Source organism: Theropithecus gelada, chromosome 9, assembly GCF_003255815.1.
Source record: "Theropithecus gelada isolate Dixy chromosome 9, Tgel_1.0, whole genome shotgun sequence".
Lineage (NCBI taxonomy): Eukaryota > Metazoa > Chordata > Mammalia > Primates > Cercopithecidae > Theropithecus > Theropithecus gelada.
Genome location: NC_037677.1, coordinates 98,820,312 through 98,831,292, shown reverse-complemented (window position 1 = coordinate 98,831,292; position 10,981 = coordinate 98,820,312). Strand labels below are relative to the sequence as shown.

The 10,981-nt window shown below is 46.3% G+C and overlaps 1 protein-coding gene across 1 annotated transcript; it reads right to left on the bottom strand.

Moving 5' to 3' along the window:
• Nucleotides 1-273: 273 nt before the first annotated feature.
• Nucleotides 274-3,582, bottom strand: ELOVL3 (ELOVL fatty acid elongase 3). Its single transcript, XM_025397304.1, has 4 exons — nucleotides 3,209-3,582; nucleotides 2,098-2,229; nucleotides 1,293-1,444; nucleotides 274-1,036 (listed from the first exon to the last, which is right to left on the bottom strand). Exons 1-4 carry the CDS (start codon nucleotides 3,307-3,309, stop codon nucleotides 609-611), a joined length of 813 nt encoding a protein of 270 aa, XP_025253089.1. The 5' UTR covers nucleotides 3,310-3,582; the 3' UTR covers nucleotides 274-608.
• Nucleotides 3,583-10,981: the final 7,399 nt, after the last annotated feature.

The window sequence follows — 10,981 nt, the reverse complement described above, 5'->3', positions numbered from 1 at the left end:
TGTCAGCTCTGCTATTCAGGGAGCCTATGACTTTAGATAAAGTTACTCCGCCTTTCTGAGCCTGTTTCTCACTGTTCCTATGAGGGGCTTGGTCCTCTAACAGCAATAAAATTCTGGTCTGTAACAACATTTATTAAGTGCCTACCAGGCCTAGGATTCTTTCAGTGTCTGTGTGTGTGCCTCTCACCCTTCCACACACCCTCAGGCGTCCCACCTGCCGATCATCCCCTTGGTAGCAGCGCTCTTTCCCCCCAAATCCCCAAACTCTCAAAATTTTGTTGAAATATTTAATTAAAAAAATAGAGCAAGAAGAAGAAAGATTTCTGGATAGAAGTTAAACAACTCAGCTCTTGGGACCCTCCTCCGCCCCACCCCCATCCCAGGGCCTTCTTGGCCTTCACATTAAAAACAGAAACATCAAAGTAACAGACCACACCCCCATCCCAGGGTCACCCTTCTTGTCTCAAAAATTCCAGCCACCGTGGGGCACACATCCTCTGGGGAAACCATGCAGGTAAGGCAACCTAATCATTCTCCCAAAACTAAGCCCAGCCTCTTGGTGCCCTGGAGAAGAGAGAGACTGGAGCTTCACTGTTCTCTCCAACCCTTCACTGGCTCTTGGTCTTGGCTTTGACCTTGGGCTTGATGTAGGTCTGGCGGAAGAAGTGGGCAAAGAGGATGAAATAGGTCATATACAAGATGAAGGACCAGAATAAGTGTTCCATCGTGGTGTGGCATCCCTGTTCCTGCCTCCAGATGTACGCAAGGATGCTGACGATGGCTCCTACAAACATCTGCAGGATCTGCAGGCTGGTGATGAGCATGGGCAGCATCTTGGGGGGCTTCACGTTGGCAGCCTTCAGAGTGTAGTAGGTGTACATGAAGGCATGCACACCGAAGTTCATGGTGACGAACCAGCCTCCTGCAGGCACTTTGTTCTTGTATCCAAAGCTTGTGTACACCAGCACTGTGCTGTGGTGGTACCAGTGAATAAAGATGAGTGGCCGCTTACGCAGGATGATGAAGGCTGTGTCTCCTGGGAGATGGAGAATCATAGTTGGCACACCACCCAGTGCTGGGACCACCCTCTGCGCTGGGTGTAGGGACACAGGAGAAATTCTCAGGGGAGGGAAGGGGGTCTTTGTGGCAGAGAATCTATAGAGGGGCTTGGGTAAGAGGTATTATTGGGACCTAGGGGTAGGAAAGGGACTCTCAAGGGTATGGGTGAAAGGAGGGCCCTGTGGAGGGATGCAGTTCACAAGGCACCAGAGAGACAAAGCCTTGCCACTCACCGAGTTCTATGACCTTGCTGAGAAGAAAGACCCAGGACCAGAATTTGACTGTAGAATTACCAACGAAGTTGACAAAGCACACGGTTTGCTTTAGGCCCCCGGTAAGTATCACAGTTCCCATAATGCCCCACATCCTCACTGCCCCCAGGATACTGAAATGGGACAAAGGAAGATGGTATAAGTGTCATCCCCAGGCACCAATCCACCCTTCCCTCGGCTTGGCCAGGTTACTGTGTTCCAAGCCCTACCACCTCCCCACCTGTCCACGGGGCTGGGTCAAAGCTCCTGAGAGCCTGAGGCCAATCTGGTAGATCCAACCAATAGCCTAGAGGAGATGAGGGCTGGAGAAAGATCAGGGAATGCAAGGGGATGGGACTGAAAGTTGAGTTAAAGAATGGGGTTCTTGGGAGGGGTTAGGAGCCTAGGAGGAGATGTGTGGAGGGATAGGGGAAGACTGAAGGAGTTTGGGGGAGAAAATATGGGGAAGTTATTGGAGGGTCCTGAGAGAGGGTGTTAGGAGGTGAGAGCATTAGAGACTGGAGAAATGTTTTACAAGTACAGACTATGAAGGCAAGAGGGAAAAAGCAGAGACCACCAGGTAGGGGTCTAAAAAAGAAGGAAAAGAGGATAATATAATAGAAGAGGGTGAAGGCTGGGAGGGGAACTAAAGCTGAGAATGAGATGGGGAGAGTGTTACAGGGCAACTTGGGGACAGGATGGAGGTTGATGCAATCGGGAAAGCTTTAAGGCATAGAATGGAGGTCTAACGTCTAGAGAAGAGGCAAGGAGTGGGATGGGGTCTTACCTGAAGATTGCAAGGCAGAAGGACCAGAGGATGAGGGGCCCCTGCAGGTTGAAGCCCTTGCGTTCCTTCATGTAGTTCTGCCCCACAGGGATGAGAAGCAGGTAGATCAGGGCTATGGGGAATGAGGTTGCCCTGGCAAGCAGAAGGCAGAGGGGATGGGCTCATGGGTGGGTGCTGATTACAGAAATGCCCACTCATCTCTCCAGGTGAGTGCTCTGGGTTGGAGTCCCAGTTCTGCCACTTACTAGCTGTGTGACATTGGAAAAAACAACTTAACTCTCTGAGCCTTGGCTTCCTAATTTGTAAAGGGGGAATACTACATCTCTCCTGGGAGTACTAATGTATACAAAGTACCTAGCACAGGGCAGGGGCTATGTCCAAGGTTTCTGTGATTATTGCTCTCTCAGTGGGGTTAGAGGTGGGTGACAGCTGTCTGGCCCACGCCGAGAAGCAGTCCAGGGCTGTGGTGTAAAAAGAGTGTGGCAATAGCTTCTCCCTGGTTGGGGCGCCTAGAAGCAGCCCAGGGCTGTGGTGTAATAAGAATGTGGCAATAGCTTCTCCCTGGTTGGGGCATGGCAAATTGGTTGGAGCATAAAGTCAGACCCCAAAACTTCTGGGGAGCTTTAGGGCAAAGCCAGAGAGCTCTTCCAGGGGAAAGCTTGGAAGAGCTCTCTGACTTTGCCTCCTTCTCCGCAGCAGGAACGGTGGAGCACCTGGGGAACGATGGGATAATTGTAAAGGGTAGGCTGTCCCCGGGCCCTGCACTGTGCACACACGCTTACACACACAGCCATAGGGGACGTGGAAGTCATCTAGTAAGGCTTCAGATCAACCTCACGCCTCCAAGACCAGTTCTCACTACACGCTGTCTTTGGCTTCTGTATGTTTCCACGTTCTCCCTCATCCTCTTATTTCTGCTTGCTTGCTTTCAGCTCTAATGTCTTTGAGGTGCCACATACTACCTGCACCTCGGACAAAGGTAGTGTGAAATCAGTACGAGGGAGTCCCGTAACTCTGTTCTGTAAGAAAATCATTGCGGGCATTCAATGCCACCCCCTTGCACCCTGGCCCCAGGGCCCTAGCATGGCCTTTCCCTCTTCCCAAGTCTCACCAATACTCCTCGAAAAAGGGCCTCATGTCCTTGAACAGCTCGAAGTTGCAGGGCTGGAACAGCTGATTTACTTGATGTGAGACATTCATGGCTGTGACCATCTAGTTTTGCAGACGTCGAGGTCCAAAGCTTGGAGGCGCTGGGCGAAAGGCTGGGGGCTCCAAGGATAGAGTGAACCTCGGGGCGAGACGGAACAGAGCCGGGACAGAAGGAACGCCTGGGCAAAGCGAGGAGAGCGTCGGACCTAGGCACGTGCGCGGCGGCGCAGCCAGCTCTCCCGGACGCAGCCACCGCGATATATAACCAGGACTTGCAAAGCTGCCGGCCCGGACGGCGCGCGGCCCCCTCCCTGCGCCGCGCCGCTATCCAATCTCGACCAAGCTACGCCTCTGCTCCGCCCCTGGGACACAGTCCGCATTCTGATTGCTCATCCTCATGGGCCCGCCTGCCAGGCGTTTCGCACGCCCCGCCCCAAGTCCCGTCGTAGGCCATCGCCCGCTCACTTCCCCAGCCTTTTCTCCCTTAACACGTCCCCCTAATCCTGTGCGGCCTTGTGTGTGTACCCGGACAGGCCAGTCTTACCTTGGCACTGTCAACTGTGGCCTTTGCCTCGGTTTGCTTTAATCTTAACCTGCTTAGCAGTGAGGAGAGAGGGAAGGTGTCCTTAGGCTTTGATGCTCTCACCCAGAAATGGAGGCTCCCTGAGATCCTGGGAAACCCAGGCCTGTGATGAGGAAATACTAACCTGGGCAACGCAGAGCTTCTCCTGTAGTCCCTTCCACCTCCTAGCTTCGAGTCTGCGGTTGTGAGTGGGTGGAAGGAGATGAATTTTAATAAATTTTATTGTTGAGGTTGTTGATGTTGATGTTTGGGTTGTGGAGGCTGCTGTGGTTTCTTTATAGTTTCCTGAATTCCTGAACTGCTCCAGACTGACAGTAATAACCATGGAGAGAGGAAATGGGGTCACCCTCTGGGCTTCTCGAATTATTGTCTTCAGGTTTCCTGGAGGCCTCTTAGGGTTTAGGGAGGGGGAGAGCCACTGTATCTCCCCAAGGCCTGCTGCTTTCTTTCCCTAACCAAATCTACTTCTTTTTCGCCTGTGTAACCAGCCCCAAAGAAATAAATGTTCTAAAACTTTTACAGTTTTACTTGACTGTCCCTTATTTCTTTCCTAGGTTTTGTGAAAGCGAAGGAGAAATACAAGGCTTGAGGACAGTTTCAGATAAGGTGGAGATTTGCAAAAAGTTCTAAGAAACATAGATACAAAGTAATTGAAATCAAAATGTGGGTATAAATGGCTACGTGCAGTAAAGCTCTAGAGCCAGAGGATCCAGGTAGGAACCCCAGCTCTACTTCCTGAACCTGAGCCACTGTCTATGGGAGGGTGTAATGAAAGTCCTATCAGTGCCATCTAAGTGACTCAAAAGTGCATCCCTTTGTCTCTGTACCTCATCACCTCTCACCTGATCACGTTACCTGGTTGCACTGCCTCCTTCTCTGAATACTGCTCCTGCTCTTCACTGCATTGCAATCAGAAAAGAGTTCCTGTACCTGGCTGATTACCAGATCCCTGAGCCTCAGCTGCAGAGATTCTGGTCCTATACATTGTCTCAGACTGTACTTGGAAAACCACCATTTTCTCTTTGCTCATCCAAAAAACAGTTCTGCTTTCCTGCTTAAAAACCTTCAGTGGTTCAGCCGGGCGCAGTGGCTTACACCTGTAATTCCAGCACTTTGGGAGACCGAGGCGGGCAGATCACGAGGTCAGGAGATCGAGACCATCCTAGCTAACACGGTGAAACTCCGTCTCTACTAAAAAATACAAAAAATTAGCTGGGTGTGGTGGCGGGCGCCTGTAATCCCAGCTACTCGGGAGGCTGAGGTAGGAGAATGGCGTGAACCCGGGAGGCAGAGTTTGCAGTGAGCTGAGATAGCCACCGTACTCGAGACTCTGTCTCAAAAAAAAGAAAAAAAAAAAAAGAGAGAGAGAAAACCTTCCGTTGTTCCTGATGGCTCCATATATAGCCTGACATCTAATCAGAAGGTGATCAACACATGTCTGATGGATGAATGAGTAAATTAAAAAATGAATATTACAAGAATAATGCCATCTAGGTGTTAGAAGACCCAAGTTCAAGTCCCAGCACCCCCATTAATGAGCCATGTGATTTTAGGCAAGTTACCTAACCTCTGTGAGACTCACATTCTACTTCAGAAAAAAAATGCATATAGTCATACTTGCCTGCTTATCTCACAAGGCTGTGATTAGTATGCAAGCCAGATAATGTAGGTGAAATGATACTATGGACTAGACACATGGAAATGGCAAGGTGAATCATTACGGGAGGTTTACAAATGCATATGGAGAATATATACTCAGTCCTGGATTTCTCTATAAAGATATTTTACATTGTCTTTCCCTGTGAGGTTTAATGGTGAGACTTGGAGGAGGTGTATGTGGAAAAGGGAAAGAACAATCGGGCTGGGCACGGTGGCTCACGCCTCTAATCCCAGTACTGTGGGAGGCTGAGGTGGGTGGATTGCTTGAGCCCGGGAGTTTGAGACCAGCCTGGGCAACATGGTGAAAACCCATCTCTACAAAAAGTACAAAAATTAGCTGGGCACGGTAGCGCCCACCTGTGGTCCCAGCTACTCAGGGGCTGAGGAGGGAGGATCACTTGAGCCGGGGAGGTCAAGGCTCCAGTGAGCTGTGATCATGCCACTGAGCTGTGATCACACCACTGCACTCCAGCCTGGGTGAGAGTGAGACTCTGTCTCAAAAAAAAAAGGCCAGGCGCAGTGGCTCACGCCTGTAATCCCAGCACTTTGGGAGGCTGAGCGGGCAGATCACCTGAGGTCAGGAGTTCAAGACCAGCCTGGCCCACGTGGTGAAACCCCATCTCTACTAAAAATACAAAAATTAGCCAGGTGTAGTGGCGGATGCCTGTAATTGCAGTTACTTGGGAGGCTGAGGCAAGGAGAATTGCTTGAATCTGGCAGGCGTGGGTTGCGCTGAATGGAGATTGCATCGCTGCACTTCAGCCTGGGCAACAGAGTGAGACTCCGTCTCAAAAAAAAAAAAAGAAAAAAGAAGAAGAAAAATCTTCAGAAATTATATTCTAGAGGAAATGTTCCTTGACCCTTGGACTTGGTCTGGTACCCTTATTTTATACAAACTGTTCTCAGAGCATGGTATTTCTTTTCTTCAATAAGAGTTTATAATCAGTTAGTTTTGTGATTTCTTGATCAATGCCTGTTTTTCCTACTAGTCCTTGAGCTCCATGAATGCAGGGACTATGTCTATTTTTTTTAAATTTTTTATTTTGAGACAGAGTCTTGCTCTGTTGCCCAGGCTGGAATGCAGTGGCCTGATCTTGGCTTACCACAACCTCTGCCTCCTGGGTTCAAGCGATTCTTGTACCTCAGTCTCCTGAGTAGCTGGGACTACAGGTGTGTGCCACCACACCTTGCTAATTTTTGTGTTTTCAGTAGAGACAGGGTTTTGCCATGTTGGCCAGGCTAGTCTTGAACCCCTGACCTCAAGTGATCTGCCCACCTCGGCCTCCCAAAGTGCTGAGATTACAGGCGTGAACCACTGCATCCAGCCGAAATATGTCTGTTTTTTTCATCATTCTCCTAACCCTGAGCATAACCGAGGTAATATTTGTTGTACAAGTGATTGAATGGAGGAAATCCTTGGCATATCAACCTGAGTGACATTCTTTTTTCTCCAGGATAAATACTTCAAGTCTATCTTTTGTGCTGTCATTGGTTTTTTTGTTTGTTTGTTTGTTTTTGTCCCCACCCCCACCCCCGCCAGTAGCCCTCCTGAAAGCCTCAGCCTAGAGGAAGATGTGGTAAGCATGGGGTGGTGTGAGCAGATGAATAACTGAGCAGGCTTTGGAAGTTTATAGAACACCAATCACTTGTATTACCTGGTGCCAAGTAGCTGCCTGCTGTATCTATGAGTTCTCAGCCCAACTTCTCTCCCTATTTCCAACTGCCTGTTGGGCAGCTCTACCAGCATGTTCTGCTAGCATCCTTAGAAATACACACCCCAAACAGAATTTGTTATCTACCTCCAAAATAGACTGTTTTTACCAGCCACCATTTATATAATTTCTCAGGCTGGAAATTGTGAGGTCATATTACATTCTTCTATAAGACACAAGGTCCTGTCATTTCTTCTGGAGGTGGCATGGTCATCAGAATGCCTCTATTCAGATTTTATCTCTGCCACTTACTACCTAGGTAACCTTGGTGAAGACATCATCAAACATCTCATGGCCTCAGCTTTCTCCTCTGTAGAATGGAGATAACTACCTCAGAAGGATGTTTATGAGGATCAAATGAAATAATATATGTTAAAGAGCATTGGCGGGACATAGTGGCTTATGCCTGTAATCCTAGCACTTTGGGAAGCCAAGGTAGGAGGATCACTTGAGGCCAGGAGTTCAAGACCAGTCTGGGCAACAGAGTGAGACTCTGTCTCAATTAAAATAAATAAATAAATAAAGAGCATAATAAAATGTAAAGTGTTGAGTAAGCATCAGTAATTATTTACAAAAAAAAGTGACTTTGTACAAATTTCACCTTCTTTTTTTTTTTTTGAGATGGAATCTCGCTCCCGTTGTGCAGGCTGGAGTGCAGTGGCACAATCTCAGCTCACTGCAATCTCCACCTCCCGGCTTCAAGCAATTCTCCTTCCTCAGCCTCCAGAGTAGCTGGGATTACAGGCGTGCAACACCACACCTAGCTAATTTTTGTATTTTTAGTAGAGACAGGGTTTCGCCATGTTGGCCAGGCTGGTCTCGAACTCCCGACCTCAGGTGATCCACATGCCTTGGCCTCCCAAAGTGCTGGGATTATAGGCATGAGCCACCGCGCCTGGCCTGAAATGTTGTTTTAAGTAGGTCAGATAAAGGGTTAATGTGCATACTACATAAAAAGCTTATTCATAGTCTTATCTTCAACCCTTGGTAAATGGCTAAGGATACAAACAAGCTCATTTCATAGACTCCAGTGTCTCCAAATCTGCCTCTCATTTGCTGCCGGAAAGCCTTTCTAAAACACATGAACTCATGTCATTCCTCATTAAGAACAAAAATAATCCTCAGGACAAAGATCCGATTCCTTAGTTTAACCCTGACCATTCGTTTCCAGCCAAAATCCCACCATCCCTCAGCCCAGCATTCCACATTGTAGCCATAATGGACAACTCTACATACTTACCCCTTTACCTCTCTACGCATCTTTCCCTCTTCCCATACATCATTTTCTCACCTGGACAAATCTTAACTCTAGCTCTAGCTCTAAAGTCACTTGCCCTGCAAAAGCCTAATATATTTGAGTCAGGCCCTTCTTTCTTTGTCTTTCATTCAAAAACCTTTGCCCAAACTGCCTGCCAGTATTGTGCTTCTACCTGTGAAGTACAGTCAGTCATATATTTTCTATACTATTCTGGTTCCCTCACCCTATCCCAAATGGTCATTTTCACTAGGTCACTCATCCTTGAGGGTAGCACATGGTGGACACTCAAAATATGTCTGTCGCTTTGAATTGGGTAGGCACCTAAGAGGAAATACAAACAATAAACATTTTTTTAAAAGACTCAACTTTCTTAGTAATTAAGGAAATGCAAATTAAAGACTGTGTGTATAGTGTGGTTCCAATTAATAGCCAAGCAGAAATTAAATACCTAATGCCAGCCACAGCTTTGGGAAACAGGTGCAATCACACCTGGCTAGTGGCCAAGTAAATTGATATAATCCTTGTAGAAACACACTTAAGCAACACTTAGCAAGAGCTGCTGGCATGCTTTCACCCAGTGTCTCACCTAGGAATTCAAGTCAGTGAAATAATCCAAAAGAAAAAAAACTGTATGTATTAAAATATATATATTTTTTACATTCCACTGAACATTTAATAAGTTACAGTTAGCTACAACTTTTTTAAAGGGACAAATTATAATGCAAGTTATTTATTCAAGTGCTGACCATTAAAACACCATCTGAATCATGTCAAATAATATTCATTTACTTTTGTGAAATGTGTTAATGAGAACTTAAGAATTTCTATAGAAGGCTGAGCATTTTCAACATCCCCAGCCTACATGAGAAAAGACTGTATTCTCTTACTGGTGATTCAGGAAATACAATACAAAAGGAGCTTCAACTCCTATGTGGAGACAAGGCTGGCATCCACAATAGATGGGCTCCAGAAAACAATCATGCAGTGTTCCTGTTTTGGTCTGAGAACCAAGACACAAAATCTGATCTAGGGTGAAACTACATATAAGACGTGGAAAGGACTGGACCAAGGGGCTCACTGTATCTGGGGGACCAAAGAGAAAGTAGTGTGCAGATATTGCTTTGACCTTAAAATAAATGTTAAATGAGACAAAGAAGAAGCCAGGAGCCTTCTTACAACCATTCCAGGTCAGCAGCTCCCAAGATATTTACTTCAAGGTGGTTGGTAGGAAATATAAATGTTCACTGGCTCTGACTCAACAATGAAACCATCATAACAGATGCAATGTTGAGGAGAGGCAGCTGTCAAACCAGCTATAAACTCAAGTGAGGATCAGCTTGAAACATGCCTATTATCAGTGTCTGGGAAGATTAAAAGAAAAAAAAAAAAGGCCATGTGAGGTGGCTCATGCCTGTAATCCTGTAATCCTAGCACTTTGGGAGGCTGACGCAGGTGGATCACCTGAGGTCAGGAGTTCGAGACCAACTTGGGCAATGTGGTCAAACCCCATCTCTACTAAAAATACAAAAATCAGCTGGGTGTGGTGGCACATGCCTGTAATCCCAGCTACTCTGGAGGCTGTGGCAAGAGAATCACTTGCACCCAGGAGGTGGAGGCTGCAGTGAGCCGAGATCCCGACAGAGCAAGACTCTGTCTCAAAAAAAAGATAACATGAGACTTTTTTTTTTTTTTTGTCTTAGAGACAGGTCTTGCTTTGTTGCCTAGGCTGGAGTGCAGTGGTGCAATCATGGCTCACCACAACTTTGACCTCCTGGGCTCAAGCAATCCACCCACTCGAATAATTAGGATGACAGGCATATGCCACCATATCAGCTTTTTTTTTTTGTTTGAGACAGGTTCTTGCTATGTTGCCAAGGTTGGTCTTGAACTCCTGGCTCAAATAATCCTCCCGCCTTGACCTCCCAAAGTGCTAGGGTTATAGGCATGAGCCACTTCACCCAGCTGAGACTGTTAATCATATATAAAGAGTACTTGACTAGCCACAGAAAATATTAATAAGTGTGGTTTTCTTCCCCTTGAAAACCAACTTGTTTAAAAAATTGAATGTTCCCAATGCAAAAAAATGATAAATGTTCCAGATGATGGATGTTAATTGCCCCAATCTGATTAGTATACATTATATGTATCAAAACATCACTATTTGCCCCCATGAACATCTACAATTTTACTTGTCAATTAAAAAAAGATTAAATACTTTTTAAAAAGTAATGATTTGTAGAGCAGGTTTCTGATGATTGTAGACTGGATTGTAAACCTTTTGTAAATGCTTGCATTTAGTGGTATTTGTGATTTGATTTGCAGTGAACGGTCAATCATAAGTAATACATATATAGACTATTATTCCTTTATTGTAAGTAGCTTGTTGCAAAATAAATATGTTAGCTATTAATGAAATCATTTCAAAAAGGAAAAAAAATTAGCTTTACAAAGTAATACCAACTGATTAAATTTCAACCTACTTTAATTCCCCATCAATGGCCCAATAGCCTGGAACATTCAAAG

Bases quoted from the DNA above. Each gene is read 5' to 3' on its own strand.
- ELOVL3 (XM_025397304.1), bottom strand. From the start codon at position 3,309: ATGGTCACAGCCATGAATGTCTCACATCAAGTAAATCAGCTGTTCCAG. The intron at 2,230-3,208 runs GTGAGACTTGGG...TCTGCTTGCCAG, and splicing joins CCCTTTTTCGAGGAGTATTG to GGCAACCTCATTCCCCATAG. The intron at 1,445-2,097 runs GTAAGACCCCAT...GTCCCATTTCAG, and splicing joins TTCTGCCTTGCAATCTTCAG to TATCCTGGGGGCAGTGAGGA.